The following is a 23,949-nucleotide window of genomic DNA, read 5'->3' on the forward strand; positions in this document are numbered from 1 at the left end:
CGCTGGTTTGTAACTTCTACAAGGTTCATGCATGGAAAATCCTTCATAGAGATTTGAACTGCCAGTGCTGAATTTAATCTCTATTACAACAGATTTTTATTTCTCTTAGAACATATTTTCATATACTCTTTGAATAGAGATTTTTTAAATTGAAGGTTTATTAATTTTTTCAAAGTATAATTAAACTCTCTCTCAGCCCAACTTACCTCACAGGGTTGCTGTTGTGGGGGAAAAGAGGAGGAGGAAGGAGTATTGGGTATGTTCGCTGCCTTGAGTTATTTATAAAAAAAAATAATAAAGGCGGGATAAAAATTAAATAAATAAATAAAACACAAAATATAGAACAGATAGAATACAAGACTAAAAATAAACAAGGAAAACTAAAACAGTGCAGAAATAGAAAATCATAAAAGACAAGTGACTTCCAACCTTCTTCAACACAGACATAAAAGCATATTAAAAAGTTAATCTCTTACTATTACTTAAATGTTTAGTAACATTATTTCTCTAAAATCAAACCATTTAATAATCAAAACCCAAAATCAGAACTTCATTTTTTTCAGATACAAGCAAATAGTCCAAAAGCGGTTTCCAAGTAGAAACAAATCCACTCACGGTATTTTCTCTTATCAATGCTGTCAATTTAGCCATTTGTGCCAATGCCATTAGTTTAACCATCCAATCCTCCATTGAGAGAATTTGTGCATCCTCCCATCTTTGAGCATATAAGAGTCTTGCTGCTATTATCATATATAAGAACAGAGTCCTATGCTACTCTTTGAATGGAAGTTTTGAGTAATAGATGCCCTCAACAGTTGGGAATGCAAGAAGTTTGTTAGCCTGAGGGTTTAGGTAATATAAGCACACCATCTTCCTCAACCTGGTGCCCCCCCCAGATGTTGGGTTATACCTTCCAGTATTTAAAATAGAAGGAACTGTAGCCATTATAGCAGTAAATCAAAATCCAGAGGTGAGTAATTGGGAAGGCTGAGCAATAGGATGGCCAATCAGAGGGTGGCAACATTGGATCCCTCCTCCCAGGTCAGCAGAAAGAGGGATTTGGGGGTGCAGGTGAAAGGACAGGCTCAGAGCCCCAATCTGGGAATAACTGCTCTTGTTGAGGAGATAGGCTTGGAATAATTTTAGGACTGTGGTAGGCTAGTATTGATGGAGTATAAAGATCTTGTAGAAATAAATGAACCTATTTTTAAAGTTATTTATTGGTAGTCAGTTTGTTCCTAATTTAACCAACTGTGTGTGCTGGATGTGCTATCCTATAACTTTCCCACATGTCATCACTTAAGAGACTTGAGAATTTCTAAACCTTCAAAGAGGTTTAGTGGTGACAGTGAAACAAAAGGATAATAAAGGAGAAAACCCTATAACAAGGAGGATTAGTCATGGTAATACATTTATCAGGACCAATCAAAATATATTTTTGAATTGTCCAGAACTATTCACGCAAGATACTCCAGAACCAGGGTATGGGGAATAAGCAAGAAGGCCCAAGAATTAGGCCATGAGACTGGCAGCTTCATGGCAGAGACTAGCATTAGTCAGTGGCAAGTGTTCTTGATGTCATCTCCTGCTCTGAAAATGGAAATGTCATCATTGCTCAGTCTGCTACTTTCTCCACATCTCATGATTTTGTGTAACATGTCACCTGAAGTAAAAAACATACATGTTCAGACAGGCTATTTAAAGTGCTAATACAAGTATTACCCACTTATGGATGATGTATATTACAAAGTTGGTCCTGGGGAACATGGACAACTGTATCCCAGTTTCTGTGTCCAGGAGAAGCCACAAGAAAGAAGCCAACATTATCTGATGAAAAATGCTTCATGACACAGAGGTCACTTGGCTCTCGGTTGACCAAACTGGATCTAGAAGCATCCCCAGACTACAAATCTGAATTTATGGAGAAACATAGTCCTCTCTAGAACAGACTGACTCCCGTCTCTAGAGATGTTTGAGATACTTTGCATTTAAGTCAGATGATGCTGTGGGAATGCTGAACTGATGTATAAAAGTGGTGATTGGCTGGGTGAAACTTGATATTGAGAAGATGGAGGTTTCTCTCAAGGGTTTTTTTCTGCTCAGATAGAGGGAGATTGAGAACTGGGCCTCTCAATCGCTTTTGACATCGGGCATGGTATCTTTCTGGAATGACTGGAAAGGAAGTGAACTTGGTTTTTGGCAGTGCTCTGATCCTTCTTGGAAAAGTGATATCAGAAGATACTGCTGGGGATATTTAGATATGGTGCCCTAAATGGCACTAGTATAGACTGGCCTGTGGGACCAGAGAGCCTCAGGAGAGGCTGTTTGCATCCATCCAATGCCAGGGATGTATGTCTGTAGGCTGAGTCATGGCAACTGGATTTCTTTCTTTTTGGTTGAAACGCTTCGCTGCTTGTCCAAGCAGCTTCTTCAGTCTGGGCAAAGGTTGATGAGGGGACCCCATATATGTCTTCCAGGGTGGCTGCATTGTCCCTACACCTGAATGGCTATTAATTGTGCCATGGATAGATAGAGGCTGAGGCCTCCGACACAACTTGTCCCCCATTTTTCATGCTGCTCTTTCATTAGCCCCCAGGAAGATTAAGACCACAAGTTCACCAGGAAGGCCACACTTAACAATCCATTTAGGGATGAGCAAGGGATTTAGGAGTAAGACATCCCAAAGGCAATCCACACCTCCATGGCACAATTAACAGCCATTCAGGTGTAGGGACAATGCAGCCACCCTGGAAGACATATATGGGGTCCCCTCACCAACCTTTGCCCAGACTGAAGAAGCTGCTTGGACAAGCAGCGAAATGTTTCAACCAAAAAGAAAGAAATCCAGTTGCCAAGACTCAACCTACAGACAATTCCACCTGGATGACTGAGAATCTTCGTCGACACCAGGGATGCATCTGACATGTGTCTGTGAGAGGACTTATTTTGCAGGAACCACCTTCTACCAAGATGAACAAGCACAATGCCCATTGGTCTGATTAATTTTCCTTTTAGTTCAGCTGCATTGCCTGTATTGTATTGTCTAGTAACTGTAGAGCCTTAGGGCTTATTGTAGAAGTTGTTAATTGTCCACTGTAGAGTGCCTGATACTGATCTTCCAACCATGTGGTTGTCTGAGCAACTTATCTAGGAAGGGGGTGCTTGTGACCAGCTGTTGACTCCAGCACTTGTTGGCTTTGGAAGAGGCCTTTAGCAGGAGGAGGAGGAGCCACATTGCAAGGAACTGTTTCAGAGAACGCAGTTGTTCTGTCCAGTCAAGTTCATTACAGTAGTTAAATCGCTCCTCCTTCAGAGGTTTAATCTATCTTGAAGTTACCCCTTCTGAAACATAAGGATCAAGTGGACACATGTACATTTGCTGCATACGTTGTCCATATTCTCAGACTACAACAACTGAAAATTCTTCAAAATGTAATGCGACACATCTACTTGCCATGTTGACATGCTTTCCTCCTCTCCTTGAGATGGAAGGACAATTTCTCTGTCAATTGGAAAAATACTGCCCTCCCATGTACATTTTACCACTCTTCAGCAGCAAGGCAGGTAGTGCTGCTGCTGTCACATGAGGACATAAACCAGCACCCAGGACCTGAAAGGGGAGTGGAGGAGGCGGAAGCTGAAGGTCAGGCATTTCAAGACACTTTCCTTTTTAATTTTTTTTTTTATTATTAATTGTTCAAGATACAATTAAAGCACATAATGCAGAAAGTAAGACCAATAGAATACAAGTCTAAAAAAGAAATAGGAAAAGCTAAAACGGTGCAGGAATAAGCAAAAAAGCATATCAGACCAGTGGCTTCTGACCTTTTCCAGCACGGGTATAAAAGTTCATAAAAGTTAATCTCTTACTATTAATTAAATATTTAGTAACATTGCATCTCTAAAATCAAACCATTCAATCATCAAAACCTAAAATCAAGACTTCATTCTTAAGCAGGCCATTTCAGGACTCTGTGCCGAGCTGCGTGCTGACTTCAAACAAATTCTCCATGAAAAGACATTTTCCTTTTTGGAAGTATCTGGTAGCAAAAGATTCTGCAGTCTGGCGCTCTCCCCCCATTACAGTGTGCAAGGCTCTGGCTCTGGCATTGCATTCTTAGTGAGGGATGGGAAGGATCGGTGCTTGGCCTGGGCGTGACTTGGGTACAGTCAGCAGTACGTAGGAAGCTTTCCACTGAGCTGAGAGTTAAAAAGGGCACGCATGTGAATGCAACATGGGTAAAATCTCCAAGGAAGCCTGTCAGCATAAGAACTGATACCGGAAGAAGAGAAGTCAGAAAAGCTAAAGCACAAAACAAACTTGGGCTTGCAGGGGAAGCTAAAAGCAACAACATGGCCTTTTTTGGCTATGCTAGTAGTAAAGGGAAGGAAAAGAGGGGAGGGCAGCAAGAGGGAGAGGGCAGAGTTTCTCAGCTCCCACTTTTCTTTGGTCCTCTCCCCAAAGGGAAACTCTTCCAATTCACCTAAGAAGAGCTGCAGACAGGTAATTGCAGACCAGCGCCCTTGATGTTGATATGGGGCAGAACTCAGGGATGGATTATTAAGCCATCAGTCTGGGAGCATTTAGCAAAGAATGCATGGCTTGACAGAATTAAGCCATGTCAGACCAACCTGATCTTCACTTTTGATAGGGTGATCAGTTTAGTTAGCCAGGGGAATGTAGTACACCGTGGTCAGCAAGGCACTTGTCTTCCCTCTGGCCTGTTCTGTGCTGCCATCAGGTGGGTGCAGAGCTGGTTGAACAATCCTACCTAGCAAATGTATGTTGGTGGCTCCACATCAGGCGGTGTATCGCAGGCTCTGTTCTAGGCCTTGTGCTGTTCCGAGTGTTTAGAAATGACGTGGCTGGCATTAGAAGATACAATTATTGGATTTGCAGATGATGTAAAGATTGGGGTTGCTAATAGAAAACACCTTAGAGGACAGTATTGAGTTTCAGGAGGATCTTGACAGACTGGAACAGTGGGCAGAAACTATCAAGATGAATTTCAACAGAGAGGCATGTCTTACGTTTGGGTAGGAAAGATCAAAGGCAGGAGTATAGGGTGGGGGAGCCCAAACTGGGTGGCCGAGGATGGAAAAAAGGAACACAAGCTGGATATGAGCCAATGTGGTATTGCAGCTGCAAAAAAACAAAAAAGTCCTGGGCCGCAACAACAGAAATCTAGTGCCAAGATCAAGAGAAGCTTTTGCTCCTCTCTGTTCTGCATCAGTCAGACCACACAAAAGTTCTCATGCCTGGGTCATCCATCTTAGGGAGGACCCTTGACAAACTGGAGCATGTCCAGAGGAGAGCAACCAAAATGGTAAGAAGTCTGGAAGGAGAAAACCTCTGAGGAACAGTTGGGGAGATTTTTTATATGTTTAGTCAGAAGAAGAGAATATCAATCGAAGCGAATATTAGTAGCTCAGGGTTGAACTGTGGAGTCCTTGGTGCTCTCTGACCCTGGTTGTTTCCTTGCAGATGTTTCGTTGCCAGACTCGGCAACATCTTCAGTGCAAAGAGGGAGCGGGCCTTGCTCCCAGTTTATATACTGTGGCTTGCCCTGCTTGTGCTGGTGGGGGCGTTGTTCTCTCCTTGGGAGTCCTTTGATTGGGCTGTTGTTTGCTGCTTGGTTGATTGCCTGAGTTAATAGTTCCTTGATTGGGGTGTATTGTGCTGTTTGATGGTTTATCTGGTGTTAATCCTAGCATTGATTTTTGCCTATCTGGGTGTCATTTGCTGGTAAGGAAGTGTCCTGGTCTTTTGGCTTTTCTACTGTCCCTTCTGAATGGTATGTAAATGTTGTTTACTTCTCTGTGTCTGTTGATGGCTGCTCTGTCTGAGTGCCAGGCTTCCAGGAATTCTCTGGCGTTTTTGGATTTGGCTTGGTTTTGGATGCTCACCGTTCCCAGTTGAAACTATGGTTGAGTCTGTCCATGTGATTTTGTGAGATTAAGGAATTTTCATCGTGTCTTCTGACTGCCAGTTGGTGTTCGTGGATGCACTCTGCTAGTCTTCTGCCTGTCTGTCCTACATAGTGGCTGTTACAGTCTTTGCACTGTATGTTGTAAATAACTCCTCTTTTTTCTTCTTGGGCTATTGGGTCTTTTGGGTTACTTAGTACGTTTTGAAGAGTTTTAGTTGCTTTATGTGCTATGGTGATGCCGTGTGGTTGTAGCAGTCTGTTGGTGGTTTCTGAGATGTTTCTGACGTATGGCAGCGTTATCCTTTTCATAGCTTCTGTTGGTTGGGCTGTAGTGGGTCAGGTGGTGAGGCACTTTTTGATAAAGTTGAGTGGGTATCCATTTTGCTGGAAGATGCTGTACAGATGATCTGTTCCCTTTTTCTGGTGTTCTGGGTTGCTGCAGTGTGTAAGTGCTCATCTGAATAATGTTCTTACACAGCTTCTCTTGTGGGAGGTTGGATTGTTACTTTGGTAATGGAGCACTTGGTTGGTGTGGGTAGCTTTCCTGTTACCAAAGTAACAATCCAACCTCCCACAAGAGAAGCTAAAGCCAAATCCAAAAATGCCAGAGAATTCCTGGAAGCCTGGCACTCAGACAAAGCAGCCATCAACAGACCCATAGAGGTAAACAACATTTACATACCATTCAGAAGAGACAATAGAAAAGCCAAAAGACCAGAACACTCCCTTGCCAGCAAATGACACCCAGATATGCAAAAATCAACACTAGGATTAACCAAGGAACTCCCAAGGAGAGAACAACACCTCCACCAACACAAGCAGGGCAAGCCACCGTATATAAACAGAGAGCAAGGCCCACTCCCTCCTCGCACTGAAGATGTTGCCGAGTCTGGCCATGAAATGTCTGCAAGAAAACAACCAGGCTCAGAGAGCACCAAGGACTCCAAAGAAGAGAATATTTTAAGGCTACACAATAGCTGCCTTCAAACATCTATAGAGTTGTTAAGAGGTATTTTGGAAGACAGGGCAAGAAATAGTGGGTCTAAATTGCAAGGAGGTGGATTTGGTTGGACATAAAAACAGAATCCTAACTGTAAGTGCTGCTCAGCAGTGACACAGGGTGCCCAAGGAAGTGGTGGACTCTCCTTGACTGGAAGGATGGACTAGGTGGCTGTATGTCCATCTACTACTATGCTGTGCTAGTGGATTCCTGCAGTGGGCAGAGGGTTGGACCAGATGATCCCCATAATCACTTCCAACTCATATTCTGTGATTCTCTGAGCTAGTCAGGAGTCACCAGCTGTCCTTTTGTGACCTGATTTTGAGAACATTTAAGTTCTGAGAATATTTGCATGCCAAGTGTTCTTCAATTGTTCCCTCTAAATCTGGAGTTACAGTACTTGTATAGCCCTTAAATTGCAAGGGAGGGCCTGTGGTATGCTCCCTCAGATAGTAGCAGCATATTCTGTTTTATTGTGTTTTGTGTAATACAATTATTTGACTTATGTCTGTGGCTTTTGGTAGCAGTACAGCACCCTTCCTTCCTTCCTTCCTTCCTTCCTTCCTTCCTTCCTTCCTTCCTTCCTTCCTTCCTTCCTTCTTTTTATAAATAACTCAAGGCAGGGAACATACCAAATACTCCTTCCTCCTCCTATTTTCCCCACAACAACAACCCTGTGAGGTGAGTTGGGCTGAGAGACAGCGACTGGCCCAAGGTCACCAAGCCGGCTTTCATGCCTAAGGCGGGACTAGAACTCACAGCCTCCTGGTTTCTAGCCCGGTGTCTTAACCACTAGGCTAAACTGGCTCTCTTGCCTCCCCTTCTGCACCTGTTCATACCAAGGCCATGTCAAATGTTCCTTATATGACTTTGGGGCTGATGACTGTCAGCCATACCTTCCACAGCAAGGGGTTGGGGAGGGAGAGGAGTCCATGAGGGTTACTCTGAGGTTTTGGAAGCAGGTTCAGTTGAAAGTGTGAAATAAATGTGAGTAATGAGAGAGGGGGGTGGGGGGGATTCTCCTGTTAAGGCCCATTCTGTGCTAAACAGCATTCCAGGGAAACAGCCAGCCATTGTGACCATCATCAAGCACTTGCTACAGGAAGGTTGTTCAGTACTTCCTCAACGCAGGCGAGGAGCATTTTTTTTGTTTCCGTGAAATAAGAGGCGGCTCTGGGTATTTAACAGTTTCTGATCCTGTTTAGGCTGGCATGTCAACAGCTTCTTACTCTGAAAATCAAATGCTGTGTGGTTCACAGCTAGGCTGGTAATATTTATCTTGATGCCACAGCCCAGTACGAAAGGTTGCTCTGTTGGGGCAGGGCAATGGGTTTCAGAAGCTGGCGGCAGACATTGCCAGCCTGAGAAATCCCTCTCTGTTGCCTTAACCGAGAATGAGAGCCGTTTCAGCCTTTGTGTAGGCTGCCAATCTGTAGAAACACCTTTTTGCCTCCCAATATGGTGCGTACTGCTCTCTCCAGCCACTACAGCTACTGAAAAATCTCAGTCTAATGGAGGCCAGGTGGATTTAGAAACCTACAAAGGCCTTCCTACCCTCTCTTTAAGAAAGGAAGCATCTCACCTTGTGGGCAGTCAGTGTTTGTAATTATCCTATTACAGCTACTCTGATGAAAACAACAGTCGGGGCCATGTGGACCCCCGAGCTTTCTGAGCTGGGCCTGAGCTGTGGCCATCCATCTTTGCAGAAGCTTTGATTCCCAATGTCTTACTCCCCACCCCCACCCCCCTGGAAGTACGTTTGTCCGTGGCAATGGACCTGTGCTCTAGAGAGTCCCTCTGCAGCTAGATCCTGCACCCCGCCCAGTACAGAAAACCAGATCCACCATGCACCCCACTGACCAAGTCAGGCCAGATACTAATTGGAAAGGGCAGTGATGCCCTGGGTATTCCCTCCATGGTGGCCCTGTTTGTCTTTTAAGAACTGAAAGCAAAGCAAGCTGTGGAAGTTCAAGTCCTACCTTTGAAGGGAGCATGTTGGGCCTTAGGTGGCAATTTCCCCCCAGAATCCTTGTTCTTCCCTCTAGTGACACACCCAGAATGGAAAACTGCTAAGATGGTGCACCTTCACTCCTCTGATGTTGTCGGCTGCACTATGAAGACCCAGCTAAGGAAAGCTGTGAAAGATTCCCAGATGCTCAGCTATTCCCCTACTAGAAGTAACAAATCTTTGGAAAACTTTTTCTGAAAGTTTGGAAAAATAAAAGAAATGGATTATGCCGTATTTCCCTTTTTTCCCCAAATACTTTAGAAAATCATTTCTATATTCTTATCTCACCTTACTTCAGCAAAGGATCATTACCTTGTTGTGGTGCTGGAGCTTGAGCACCTCAATGATGCCGTGAGCTAAACCGTAAAGGGCCACCCAAGATGGGAAGGTCATGACAGAGAGGTCAGACTAAATGCGATCCCTGGGGAAGGTAATGGCAACCCACCCCAGTATTCTTGCCGTGAAAACTAAATGGATCGGTACAACCAGAGATATGTCGGTATACCATCGGAAGATGAGACCCCCAGGTTGGAAGATGGTCAAAATGCTACTGGGGAGGAACAGAGGATGAGTTCAACTAGCCCCAGACGTGATGACGCAACTAGCTCACAGCCGAAAGGACGGCTAGCGGCCGACGGTGCTGGTGGTGAATGGCGAATCCGATGTTCTAAGGATCAACACACCATTGGAACCTGGAATGTAAGATCTATGAGCCAGGGCAGATTGGATGTGGTTATTGGTGAGATGTCAAGATTAAAGATAGACATTTTGGGCGTCAGTGAACTGAAATGGACTGGAATGGGCCACTTCACATCAAATGACCACCAGATCTACTACTGTGGACAAGAGGACCACAGAAGAAATGGAGTAGCCTTCATAATTAATAGTAAAGTGGCTAAAGCAGTGCTTGGATACAATCCAAAAAACAATAGAATGATCTCAATTCGAATTCAGGGCAAGCCATCTAACATCACAGTGATCCAAATATACGCCCCAACCACAGATGCTGAAGAAGCTGAAGTAGAGCAGTTCTATGAGGATCTGCAGCACCTACTGGACAACACGCCTAAAAGAGATGTTATTTTCATCACGGGAGACTGGAATGCTAAGGTGGGCAGTCAAATGACACCTGGAATTACAGGTAAGCATGGCCTGGGAGAACAAAACGAAGCAGGACAAAGGCTGATAGAATTTTGCAAGACAACTCAATGTGCATAACAAACACTCTCTTCCAACAACCTAAGAGACGGCTTTATACATGGACTTCACCAGATGGACAACACCGAAATCAGATTGACTACATCCTTTGTAGCCAAAGGTGGCGGACATCTATACAGTCGGTAAAAACAAGACCTGGAGCTGACTGTAGTTCAGATCACGAACTTCTTATTGCACAATTTAGGATCAGACTAAAGAGATTAGGGAAGACCCACAGATCAGCTAGATATGAGCTCACTAATATCCCTAAGGAATATGCAGTGGAGGTGAAGAATAGATTTAAGGGACTGGACTTAGTAGATAGGGTCCTGGAAGAACTATGGACAGAAGTTCGCAACATTGTTCAGGAGGCAGCCACAAAATACATCCCAAAGAAAGAGAAAACCAAGAAGGCAAAATGGCTGTCTGCTGAGACACTAGAAGTAGCCCAAGAAAGAAGGAAAGCAAAAGGCAACAGTGATAGGGGGAGTTATGGTCAATTAAATGCAAAATTCCAGAGGTTAACCAGAAGAGATAAGGAATTATTTGTAAACAAGCAATGTGCGGAAGAAGACAATAGAATAGGAAGGACAAGAGACCTCTTCCAGAAAATTAGAAACATCGGAGGTAAATTCCAGGCCAAAATGGGTATGATCAAAAACAAAGATGGCAAGGACCTAACAGAAGAAGAAGAGATCAAGAAAAGGTGGCAAGAATATATGGAAGACCTGTATAGGAAGGATGAAAATATCGGGGATAGCTTTGACGGTGTGGTCAGTGAGCTAGAGCCAGACATCCTGAAGAGTGAGGTTGAATGGGCCTTAAGAAGCATTGCTAATAACAAGGCAGCAGGAGACAACGGCATCCCAGCTGAACTGTTCAAAATCTTGCAAGATGATGCTGTCAAGGTAATGCATACTATATGCTAGCAAATTTGGAAAACACAATGGCCATCCGATTGGAAAAAATCAACTTATATCCCCATACCAAAAAAGGGGAACACTAAAGAATGTTCAAACTATCGAACAGTGGCACTCATTTCACATGCCAGTAAGGTAATGCTCAAGATCCTGCAAGGTAGACTTCAGCAGTTCATGGAGCGAGAATTGCCAGATGTACAAGCTGGGTTTAGAAAAGGCAGAGGAACTAGAGACCAAATTGCCAATATCTGCTGGATAATGGAAAAAGCCAGGGAGTTTCAGAAAAACATCTATTTCTGTTTTATTGACTATTCTAAAGCCTTTGACTGTGTGGACCATCACAAATTGTGGCAAGTTCTTAGTGGTATGGGGATACCAAGTCATCTTGTCTGCCTCCTGAGGAATCTGTATAACGACCAAGTAGCAACGGTAAGAACAGACCACGGAACAACGGACTGGTTTAAGATTGGGAAAAGAGTGCAGCAGGGTTGTATACTCTCACCCCACCTATTCAACTTGTACGCAGAACACATCATGCGACGTGCAGCTCAACCTCAAAAAAACCAAGATTATGGCAACCAGCTTGATTGATAACTGGCAAATAGAGGGAGAAAATGTAGAGGCAGTGAAAGACTTTGTATTTCTAGGTGCGAAGATTACTGGAGATGCTGACTGCAGTCAGGAAATCAGAAGACGTTTAATCCTTGGGAGGAGAGCAATGACAAGTCTCGATAAAATAGTTAAGAGCAGGGACATCACACTGACAGCAAAGGTCCGCATAGTTAAAGCAATGGTATTCCCAGTAGTAACGTATGGCTGCGAGAGCTGGACCACAAGGAAGGCTGAGAGAAGGAAGATAGATGCTTTTGAACTGTGGTGTTGGAGGAAAATTCTGAGAGTGCCTTGGACTGCAAGAAGATCAAACCAGTCCATCCTCCAGGAAATAAAGCCAGACTGCTCACTTGAGGGAATGATATTAAAGGCCAAACTGAAATACTTTGGCCACATCATGAGAAGACAGGACACCCTGGAGGAGATGCTGATGCTAGGGAGAGTGGAAGGCAAAAGGAAGAGGGACCGACCAAGGGCAAGATGGATGGATGACATTCTAGGGGTGACGGACTCGTCCCTGGGGGAGCTGGGGGTGTTGACGACCAACAGGAAGCTCTGGCGTGGGCTGGTCCATGAAGTCACGAAGAGTCGGAAGCGACTAAACGAATGAACAACAATGACATCTCACCTTAAGTACCCCAAAATGATTTTAAAAACTGTTGTGTAATAGAAAGCTTTTATGTAAGTTCACAGTATCAGACCAGTTGCTGTACCCAGAGGACAAAGGATAAGGAAGATGCTTTATTGCAGAAGAAAAGGATGGACTTGCTCCCCTTTCCACTCGATTTCAAATCCTCGCCTTCTGTGGCTCCTTGAATTGGGTTGCAGCCTGGGAGCAGCAACTGCCCTGGTGCATTTCCATTTCCCATAATAACCTGACTCTTTGCCTTCCGCTGAATCACTCCAAATTACAGTCGTTACTCCCCCCACTCCCGAGATGCTCTATTTTGAGACCTCCCAACCAGCAGTCGAGAAAACTCCAGCTTTATTAGTGGATAAAAATGTCAAAATTGGCAGATGTGCATTACGAGCCAGTAGGACTGTGTGAATTTTCCTTTCATCTGAAGGAGATTCAGTTGAATCGCTGCTGCTTCAAATTAAATCTTTGCATCAGATCTTTCAGCCAATCTGAGGTGTCAAATCAGAAGTCTCTGGATTAGTTTGCAGATACTTGGAGGCAATTCAGAATTTCGGTGGACTTTTCTGGTTGCATCTAGTTGTGGTTTTGTTCTCACAGCTTTCCTGCCACACGTGGATGAAGCTGAGGGGTGGGTTGCGTGGTGTGATGGGCCCTCTGGTGTTGATTGGCATCGCTGGCAGCCCTGATCTTGGTGTTGGGTGCTGTTTGTGCCTTGCTGGGAGCAAGGAAGGCCGAAGGGGGTTCCCTCCCATGAGCTATATCAGCAATGCAGCCATTTCGTGCCAGTGAAAGCTTAACAAATATGTCTGTGTGCAGGAGAGGCAAGTGGGAGGGAGAAGGGGGGGGAAGTGTGGGCTGTTCTGGCTTCCGGGCCTGAGGTCACCCCCGCCCCCAATTTCTCTTGGGGGCTCTTGTGTGGCTCAAGATGGCAGGCTCTGCAAAGCCACAGAGGAGAAGCCAGAGCGGTCCAAAGTGAGAAGTGCTGAAAGGCTTCGGCCGTTCTGTGGGGGTGCTACTCGGGTGCTCTGGGGCACTGCCATCCTCCGAGCCAGGCAGATTCCAGTCTTCTCTTCAGTGTCTGACCCTTTTGAAAGTACTGCTGATGCGTCAGGTGAGCAGCACTGAGGGGCACTGTTTAGAGCGCCCAGGAGCCTGAGGCTGGATCCTTGGCTCACCTCCAGGGCAAGTGTTCTGCTTGGCTGGCTTGCAAGGGTTCTGCCCAAGGAAGGGGCAGGGCAGCGCGGAGGCTGGTCGGGGAGGAGGCAGGCACACCTTTAAATTGCGGACAGGAGGCCTCTTCTATAAACACCGGTCCAGGTGGAGATTGTCCTGCATGCTTTGGAAGGCGCCGGCGGTAATAAAAATTGGTCCTTTGGTACCGCAGAGTGGACTGCCCGTCTTTGAAGGTGGTAGAGTTAAGCGGGCCAATACAGAGGCAAAAGCTCTCACTCCGTCTGGTGCCCTGTAGGGATTTTTGGACCTTGGTTGTTAAAATACGGACTGGAAAGTGCTAAATATACAGTAATTATTCAGAAATGGAACTGGTTTAGAGGATTTATGCTACTCAGAGACTGGAGTTTTTTCTCTGGGGTGACCACCTTGTTACTTCTCAATAAAACCATCCACCTTGTCTTTGGATGGCTTTTATTTTTACCCAGAACGGTCTCCAATTTTGTTGATCTAAAAATGGTCTAGGTTCTTTTTTGTTTTCCAAACAACTTGTGTGTTTGGTCTAAATGTGGAGACAGATCTGAGAATCAGCTGGGTCTTCTAATTTCAAAAGCAAGAGGTCAGCCATTGCGCTGCAGCTTAAAAGGCAACATCCAGGAAAGTTTAATTTCGAAGTGTGCAGTCTTTAGAGAGGAAGGTGCTGTTTGCACCTCGAGAGCGGGACTGTCTATGTTGTTCCCATGAGGATCAACAAAGGCTCATCTGACAAACCGCAGGGCTCCAGGCGTACTGCGCTGGGGATGTTTAACGCTAGCCCCATTCTCTGGCCTGCTCTGCCGGGTGCAAACCAGAATGCCTGCCTGTGGTGTATTAGCTTTGCCTGCTTGTAACAGGAGACAGCGCTCCCTGCATTGGCACACCACAGTTTGTGTATCATGCAGGCTGTTCCTGGGCTAAATGCAGATTCTCTGCCTTCATCATCAGACCCTTCTCTCCAGACTCCTGCCTCCCTCCACCCCCATCTTTGCTTTATTTGCGGTTTTGTATGATGAAAACTTCATCCTATATTGCGATAATGGGCGTTGTTGTGTATTTCTACTCTGTGGCTAAGTTTTCACAACATAGATGACCTGGTGGGTCAACAGCAGATGAACTGGGATGACCTGGTGAAGTGGGCGCCTTCAAGAAACCCAGCTTCCTCTGTGGTCAGTAGGAGGTGGCAACTGCCTCCTTAAGCCCTGTTCTCGTGACCGAGCTGACCCAGGCAATTAGTTCAGCGCCTCTGAATTCCATCTTCCCTGACGCTGGTGCTGACTGATGATGGTGCTCGGATGATGCACGAGAACACCCCCCCCCCCAACTCAGCTAAGCACACAGTAGCCTGATGGGCTGGGAGGCTTGGAAAAGGCATGGGTGGGAGCGGGTGATTTTGGGTTTGGGTACAAGCAGACAGGGGACCTATGGCCATTGCCAGTGAGCCAGGAGCAGCTCGTGGTGAGCGTTCAGAGTCAGGCTTAAAGCCAAAAGTCAAGAAGACCCCTCACTGTTCAGGTGCTGCATCCTGCTCATGACGGTATTATTTTGCATTTGGGAAATAAGAATAAGGAAAGGGTCCTTGTAAAGTTTTATTTAAGTTTAAGAAATAGATTTAATAATTTAGGAATACCAGTTTTCCTTTGTTTTGGTTTCTTGAGCCTCTCTCTCTCTGCATTTTCTGGTTGCTGCTTGTTTATTTGATCATCTTCTGCTTTGGTCCCAGAACTGCACCTTTATTTCCCATGTTGAAAATGGATGGAAACATTGCCCGCCACGGTGGGAGCAGGGACGGAGTGCCCCGTTTCTCTCCCGGCTGGAGAAGAGCTGGCGGGGAAGCATTTAAGTTTTTTAAAATGTACATATTTTATTTAATGCTCCAAATGCCTCATAGCATTAGAGAGGATTAGTGCAACAGATTCATAATTAATGAATGCTCTCTTCTCTCCTAGTGCAAATGCACTACTAATAAATAAGTTATAATAGTAATGAAACAGACAACAGGCGGCGGGGGGAGTACTTCTGCCCGGGTGCAGTTCCCTGGGAATAAATGTCGGTGGCAAGAGAAGGGGGGTGTTCTTCATTGGCACCAAGCTGGTTCTGAAGCATCTGAGCCCCGCCCCACCCAGGTCCTGTGTGCATGCCGTTCCTCTTGTTTCAGTCGCTCTCTGTTGCGCAAGGCCGTGAGTCGGTCTTCGCTGAGCCTGGGAACACGCTCACCCTGGTGCCCACCTGGGTCATCTGGGACCTGTGCAGGCAGCCCAGCTGTTGGAGGAATGGCGACTTCCCAACACCTTTTTCCCCCCGTGTGTTTTGGGGAGAAAATCTGAGGCGACCTGATTCGTGTCAGGGTCACCGGGGCACAGCTGGAAGAGGCTTCCCCTCCTGCTTTGTCCTGCTCTGCGTGTGGCTCTGGAGGAGGAAGGCCAGCAGCGGTGCCTGCAGGAGCCCTGGTTGGGCCGGTCTGCTGCAGGACTTGCTCTTTGTGCCCAAAGTGGGACTTTGGCACCCAATCACCCAGAGCCCTCTTGGCTTCAGTGAACCCCCCCAGACCTTGTGGCAGGCCTCAGGCTGCTCGGTTCCCGCTCTCTGCCCCTTCCTGGGCGTCACCGCAGGTAGGAGCCTCTCCACTTCCACAGTGGTTTGGTCACGCCAGATCTTTCTCCTAGAAGTGGTATCCTCTGCTGGTGATGACAAACTGGGGGACCATTGGACGGAAACTTTCCCAGTCTGCCTCCCTTGATGGCCCCTTTTTGGTGGCCGGAAGTCGCAGTCCGGCAGTCCTGGCCACTCGGGGCCGCTGGGGGGGGGCTGGCACCAGCTCTGAAGTCTTTGAGGGGAAGAAGGTTTGTTTTGTTGGCTGCTTTTGGCCAACGGGAAGCATTCTGAATTTATACCGGGAGAGAGGGCAGCCACCCATCCGCCCATGGAGCGCAGCCGCCTTTTGCTCTCCTTGGGGGTGGGAACGAAAAAGGTGGAGGGTGGGGCCCACCTGGCCTGTATAACCGGACGGGCAGTTTTGAGGCCAGCGGTGCAAGTCCGGCATAGGGCTGTACTGCTCCGGCTCGCTCGAATTGTCCCAGGGAGCTTGTTGCCTTGCCCCTGACTCCATGAGGACTTCTGTTCATTGACAGTATTGCATAAAACAAATCAATAGAAACAAATTGCATGTGATTTAGTCAGGCAATCCTGGTGTTTGCAATTTTAATAGTGTCCTAGATGTTAAAAGCTGTTTTTGTCACCTCCTAAAGTTAATCAGAGCGGGTGCCATTTGAATTTCCAAGGATAAGCTATTCCATATGGATGGATCAGACCCCCCCCAAACATTCATGCCTGCAGCCCCCATCCCAATCTCATGGAGACCCTCCACATTTCAACTTGGGAAGAGAGAACTGGACTGGTGGGTTCTACTTGGTGGTATAGGGTGCTGTAAGAAAACCTTTTCCAGGGTTGCAGCCTGATGGTTTCTGGGCACACAGCAACTTGGTCATGCAGGGATTCAGCTTCCCCCGATCTGATGGGAAGAGCCCTGAAAGTTGGCCCTCGGGGACAGGTGAGATGTGGATTCCCAGGGTTTGGTTCCCTTTAACCCCCGGGCTGTTTCTCCACAGAGCATTGTTTCCAAAAATGCCCTGCAGTTCCGAGGGACCTCACAACACGATGCACAGGAGTTCCTGCTCTGGCTTCTGGACAGAGTCCATGAAGATCTCCACAATTTAGTGAAGAACAGCGATGGAAGACCTCCTCTGAAGGTGAAATATTCTGTTTTGGAAGCCATTTGCTCCTGGATGTGGATCCAGAAGATGAATCCAACCAGTGGCCTTGCCCTGGGTTGTCTTGGGGAGCATGTGCTTTGCATTCCTTCCTAGGTGTCCTGCTGTGATCACAGAAGGTCTCTGCTCAAAATGGGGTTATTGGGAGGCAGACCTTTGATTTTATGTTACTTTATGTCATCAGATGTTACTTTTGTGAACTTTCAGAAACTCTTTGTTTTCAGGGTGCCCTTGGTGCTTACATTACTGAATACCTGACAGTCCCCACACTTACCTGCCTTACTGAATCACATTTTTTTCAGCCACCATTAGAAGAAGAGGGAACCATCTTTCCAGTAAACAGCACTTTCGTTCAGGAACTCTTTCAAGCTCAGTACAGGTAAGGTGCCCTCCTGCTCTCTGCTCACCTTGCTTCACCCTGAACTCTGAGAAAAGAGCATTGACACAGTTTCTTGGACAGAGTAGGGTGGCTTCCTGGGCTGAGCTGTCTGGTCTGGTCTGGTCTGTCCTTGCTTCAGCCTCTCTGCCCTGGGGCCTGTGAGCTGGTTGGCTCCCCTTGAGGTCCTGAGGCAGATCGTGGCCTTGGTTTCCCTCTTGGGTCTAATTCTTATCAGCAGAAGCTGAGGGGTGGAGGTACCGCTCAACCTGTCCATGCCTCTAACACGATGTGACGCTCCTGTATAGAAAAGGATGCTTCCACAGGTTCAAAGGAAAACATCAGTGTGAAGCCAGCTTGGACCTTTCTCTTCGTCATTTTTTAATGATTAGATCTGATGTTACTCTTTTGGTTTGGTGTTTACTTCCCTTCCACTGTCAGAGATTAATCTAACCTTTGGCCACGGGTAATGGTGGAAACTGGGAGGACCTCCCTCCTGGTTCCCACTTATCACCTCTCTGGGTAAGGGGCTACTGTCCTGTGTCAAAAAGTGGGCTTTTCCTGTTTCTAGGTCCTCCTTGACATGTCCTCATTGCCAGAAGCAGAGCAATACTTTTGATCCATTCCTCTGCATTTCTCTGCCGATTCCACTGCCTCACACACGGTAAGTCTGGAGGACCAAGATTGGTTCACACTAACAGGTGGTTAGTAAAACAAGGAGTCAGCCTGGCTTGAGAAGCTCTGGGGGACCAGTGGGAGAGAGGTGGCTTTCCCTCACCCCCGTGGTGGTCTTCAGAGAAATGGCCCCATTCTTGTCTGCACCAGGCCTGTGTGGGAGGAGCCCCTCAGCAGCCTGCTTGGCTCTCTGCAGGCCGCTGTATGTTACTGTGGTCTATCGAGGAAAGTGCTCCCACTGCATGCGCATCGGAGTGGCTGTACCTTTGTCTGGAACGGTGGCCCAGCTGAGGGAAGCTGTGGCCAGAGAAACCAAAATACCTGCCAGACAGGTAAGTGGAGGGGCTCTGGATATTGGGGTGGTCCTCCCTACAAGACTGCTCTTCCCCTTTCTGTCGGGCCTTCCATTGACAAGCAGATACTCAAGGTTGCCTCTGTTCCATTTCCACCCACCTGGGATCCCCTGACGGTCTGTGTAGGAAGCCAGCTGTGAGAGCTGCTACTTTAGTTGACAGAGGCCCAAGGAGAGCAGAACCCGTATTCAGGCAAAGTTGATACTGGGCCTCCATAGGAAAGGAACGGAAATTAAGACTGCCACGTACATAATGCCTTTACAGCAACGTCTGGAGCTGGAGGGTGAAGGATTCTGGACACATCCAAGATACGGCCATGGCCACCAACTTAGGTGGCTTAATTATAGGATGAGACTTACTTACTTACTTACTTATTTAATGTTTATAGCTGCCCATCTCAACAAGTGACTCTGGGAGGCTTACAAACATAAAAACAGTACAAAATAAATATATATGGTCGTCAAGTAAACAATGCATAGAAGTTAGTATAGCCAAGAAATGGGGCCCTTAACACACACGGGACCCCAGGCCCAGGCACATAACCAGGTCTTCACGGCGTTACGGAAGGCCAACAGGGTCAGGGCCATCCTGATCTCTGAAGGGAGGATGTTCCAGAGGGCAGGCGCTAAGGCAGAGAAGGCACACCTTCTAGTCCCCACAACTGACATTCCTTGGCTGACAGGACCCATACCATGCCCAACCTACCAGACCGGGTCCCAAGCCATGGAGGGCTTTAAAGGTGACAACCAGCGCCTTGAATTGCACCAGGAAGCACACCGGCAACCAGTGCAGCTCACGTAGCAGTGGTGTTACATGCGTTGAATATCCGACACCACCTGAAGCTTCCAAATGCTCTTCAGGGGCAGCCCCAATGTAGAGCGCATTGCAATAATCCAGACGGGAGGTCACGAGGGCATGTGTGACTGTGAGCAAAGCCTCTCGGTCCACACATGACCTGAAGGTGCGCAAAGGCCGTCCTAGCCACGGCTGCCACCTGCTCGTCAAGCAGAAGCCGTGGGGGACCCCCAGATTGTGCACTGGGTCCATCTGGGGCATGCCACCCCATCCAGGACCAACAATGGAAAAACCTCGTCACCAGAAGGCCCACATACCCAAAGCCACTCAGTCTTGCTTGGGTTGAGCTGAAGCCCGTTGCACGACCCCCAGGCCCCCACATCCTCCAGGCATTGGGTCAGGACATCCATGGCATCATTCAGGTGGCCCAGGGCGGAGATATAAAGCTGGGTATCATCAGTATAGGGATGCGGTGGCACTGTAGGTTAAACCACTGAGCTGCTGAGCTTGCCGATCGGAAGGTCGGCGGTTCGAATCTGCGTGACGGGGTGAGCTCCTGTTGCTAGTCCCAACTCCTGCCAACCTAGCAGTTCGAAAACATGCAAATGTGAGTAGATGAATAGGTACTGCTTTGGCGGGCAGGTGACGGCGTTCCGTTTAGTCATGCCGGCCACATGACCACGGAAGTGTCTACGGACAAACGCCGGCTCTTTGGCTTTGAAACGGAGATGAGCACCGCCCCCTAGAGTCGGACACGACTGGATTTAATGTCAAGGGAAACCTTTACCTTTACCTATCATCAGTATATTGATGATACCTCACCCCAAACTGTTGGATCACCTCGCCCAGCGGCCTCAAGGAGATGTTAAATAGGAGAGGGGAGAAAACTGAGCCCTGAGGCACCCCACAAAGTAGGGAGCGTGGGCTGGACTTCTCCCCCCATCAATACTGACTGGAACCAACCCCAGAGGAAGGAGGAGAACCAGCACAATACTATGCTGCCCACCCCCAACTCCCGAAGCCAGTCCAGGAGGATACCATGATGGATGGAATCGAAGGCCGCTGAGAGGACAAGAAAAGTGAGAATGGTCACCCTGCCCCCATCCCATTCCCTCCAGAAGTCATCTAAGAGCGCAATCAATGCTGTCTCAGTCCCATAAGCTGGCGTGAACCCTGACTGAAAAGGGTCCAGATAATCCGCTTCATCCAGGGTCCTCTGCAGCTGCCACGCGACCACTCTCTCCACAGCCTTCCCCAGAAAGGGGAGGTTGGAGACTGGACGAAAATTATCCAAGTTGGTGGGGTCGAGTGATGGCCCCTTGAGGAGAGGGCGCATCACTGCCTCCTTGAGAGCTGACAGAACCACCCCTTCCCTCAAGGAACTATTAACCATCACCCAGACCCAATCACGTGCCCCCTCCCGGGCAGCCTTGACCAGCCAGGAGGGACACGGATCAAGCACAGAGGTGCAGCTGCAACTAACAGCTGCGAGGACCCTGTCCACTTCCTCAGGTGCAACAGGATCAAACTCCCCCCAGGTAACCATGCAAGACTCAGCCCCCACAACCTCCACTGGTGCTGCCGTAAAGCTGGAATCTGACGTAGAGCGGATGCGAGCGACTTTATCCTCCAGATGCGCAGCATATTCCTCACAGCAACCCTGTAGGTGAAACCGGTATTACTCCCTCCGAGGAGGGACCGGGTCACCCCAAATAGGGCTGCCGGGCGACAGTCTGCAGATGCAGTAGGAGTGGAGAAAGAACCGCATTTTGCCGCCCTTACCCTAACCCTAACCGCCATGAGGCAGGCTCTAATGGTGGCTCTAGCTCGTGTTCAATTGTCGTCGCTCCCCGTCTTCAGCCAGCAGTGGTCCAGGCGTCTCTTAGCCCTCTTACGCCTCCTCAGCTCCTCCGTATACCACGGGGAGCTGTGGGCACGGAGAGGCCACTCGGGCGTGATCCGATCCAAGGCCATGGCCGCCCTCTCGCTCCACGTAGCCACCAAGGCTTTGGTCGGACCGTGCAGCAGACGTCCTGGAACAACCCTAGGCTCCCTCTGAAGCCCACTCGGGGCCATCAGTCGCTGGGGGTGGGCTGATCTAACAGGTGCCAGAGAATCGGAGGCTCACCAGGAAGTGATCTGACCATGACAGGGGAGAAGCCAGGATCTCCCCCAATTCCAGAACACATTGCCACTGCTCTGACAGAAAAACCAGGTCAGGCGAACAACCACTATTATTTGTTGGGCCCTGGATGACTTGGGACAGGCCCGTGGCTGTCATGGTGGCCATGAACTCCTGAGCTACCTCAGACCCCACCCCCAAGGGAGGCAGGTTGAAATCCCCCAAAACCATAAGCCTGGGGAACTCCACCATCAACCCGGCTACGGAGTCAAGGAGCTCAGGCAGGGAGGTTGCTATGCAGCAGGGAAGCTGGTACAGCAGCAGCAGTCCCAACTGATCCCTCTTAGGGCCCAACTTAATAAACAGGGTCTGGCACCCGACAGTCTGAGGAACAGTGCCCCTGGATGCCTCCCAAGTCTCTCAGACAATCCCCTCCCACTGCCCCTACCCTGGGGTCTTGGCTGGTGCCACACCTGGAAACCAGCTGGGCACAACTCAGGGGAACTCCCCCCTCTTCTCCTAGCCAGGTCTCCGTAATATGTGCCAGGTCAGCTTTCTCATCCATGATCAAATCATGGTTGAAAGTGGCCCTATTACGTACGGACCTGGCGTTCAGCAGCAGCAGCAGCCAACAGCCCAGGGCCTTGAAAGTCTGCCCTCGGGGGCCCGGGAGTGAGTTTGAGGGGCTGGAATGAGCCACAGGGACAATACACCTCCGGCCCATTCCTTGTGAATCCTCTGCCCGTGTCTCCCACCCTGTCTCCCTCTGCCTGTCACTCCTGAGATGTTACAGCCTGCCCTCATCACTTCAGAGCCCTCCCACTCCCCTGTCTGTCAAGGTCCGTGCCCACCCCCACAACCTACAGTTGGCCAATGAGGGCTCCTTAATGCCCAAAGCACTTCTGCAGTATTGAGCGCTCCGCACCGCCGGCTGATCGGGCCACGTCTCCCCATCCCCCCCTCCGCCAGCCGTACCATGCCATAAGCCAGTCCCTCTCGCCAGACTGCCTGGGCCCCAGTTACACAATCCCAGTGATTAAAAAAAAAAGCCTTCCCCAGCTGTCACGCCTGGCCAGGGAGACAGAATCACAAGGGGCAATCTGAACTTCCAACTTAACTAACCACTCCAATAAAACCACTCCCAATGCCTCCTTTCAGTCAAGTCCTCTTAGGTCATGATGACTACTGATAAAAACAGTTCATGCGGATAGCATGAAATTCCTAGAAGAGGCAACAGCTCTCCCCAGCCATCTCCACAGTCGGGGGGGAGCAGTAGTGCACAAGGCTGTGCTGCTTGTGGCTTTTCCTGAAATGCTGGTTGGCCTCTAGGGAGGAGCGGAGTTGGCAGTAGCCAGGTGTTTGGCCAGGCAGATCTAGTCAAGGTGCTCCAGCGTTGAGTCCTGGTGCTCGAAGACCCCCTGCTCAGGCCCTGCGGCCCTGCTGTGCCCCTTGGCTCTGAGCAGTGCTTGCACGTGCTGCTTGGCCCAGGTCATGCCACGAGAGAGACACGGCTGTCCTCTGGGCTTTCCCAGATTGTGCTCACCGAGATGTATTATGATGGCTTCCATCGCTCTTTCTCTGACTTGGACGACCTCGACGTGGTGCAAGAGAGCGACTGCATCTTCGCCTTTGAGACCCCGGAGATCTTCTGGCCTGAGGGAATCCTCAGCCAGAGAGGTACGTTGACGGGCAGGATCTCTCTGGCACCTGCTGGGCAAGCACTTTTCTGGGTTGGAATGGCTGGGCTGGAGCCCTCTGGCTTGGGTCTGTGGCGTTGGCTCATGACCCCCAGACTCCTCAGCCGCTTTTTTTTTTCCAGAGAAGTTTGAGTTTGGGGCTCTGGGAAGCAAAGGGAAGCAAAGTCTTGGCCTTCTGCTTCCATTCCAGCTACCTTAAGCTTTTTCAGTTCAGCCCAGATTTGGGAAATGGAGCTGCTGTGGTGATGGGATGACGTCAGGGCATTCTCTGCTGAAATGTCCTTTCGCTGTCTCCCAGGAATCCACGTCAACAGTAATCTGAACCACTTGAAATACGGCATTGACCACCCCAAGTCATCTGCTTACACCCAGGCAAGGCTAGAGAGCTGCAGTCCCAGGACAACGGCGGCAGCTGCTGCTGCGAGCGATAAGATTGTAGTGTTGGTGTGTAACAGAGCCTGCGGTGGGCAGCAGGGAAGGAGGTAAGTGCAGCCCTGGAGGCCCGGCTCTCCGTGCATTCAGGACATGGGCTCTGAGCTCTGCAGGAGCCATTTCCGGTGGTACATTCTTGACTTTGGTGTGATTCTAAGATGGCACAGGGCCTGGTTACTTGAGGGACTGCCCAACTCCCATAGTGTCTGCCTAGCC

At 48.5% G+C, this 23,949-nt stretch overlaps 1 protein-coding gene across 1 annotated transcript in view; it reads left to right on the plus strand.

Moving 5' to 3' along the window:
• USP31 (ubiquitin specific peptidase 31) overlaps window positions 1–23,949 on the plus strand; it is a 40,762-nt gene that overhangs the window by 5,462 nt on the left and 11,351 nt on the right. The window contains exons 2-7 of the mRNA XM_063315038.1: window positions 17,122–17,262; window positions 17,586–17,662; window positions 18,231–18,323; window positions 18,531–18,666; window positions 23,137–23,281; window positions 23,600–23,783. Coding sequence (XP_063171108.1) covers window positions 17,122–17,262; window positions 17,586–17,662; window positions 18,231–18,323; window positions 18,531–18,666; window positions 23,137–23,281; window positions 23,600–23,783 — 776 coding nt within the window. The remainder of the gene's footprint in view (window positions 1–17,121; window positions 17,263–17,585; window positions 17,663–18,230; window positions 18,324–18,530; window positions 18,667–23,136; window positions 23,282–23,599; window positions 23,784–23,949) is intronic.

Source organism: Candoia aspera, chromosome 14, assembly GCF_035149785.1.
Source record: "Candoia aspera isolate rCanAsp1 chromosome 14, rCanAsp1.hap2, whole genome shotgun sequence".
In the NCBI taxonomy this organism is placed as follows: Eukaryota; Metazoa; Chordata; class Lepidosauria; order Squamata; family Boidae; genus Candoia; species Candoia aspera.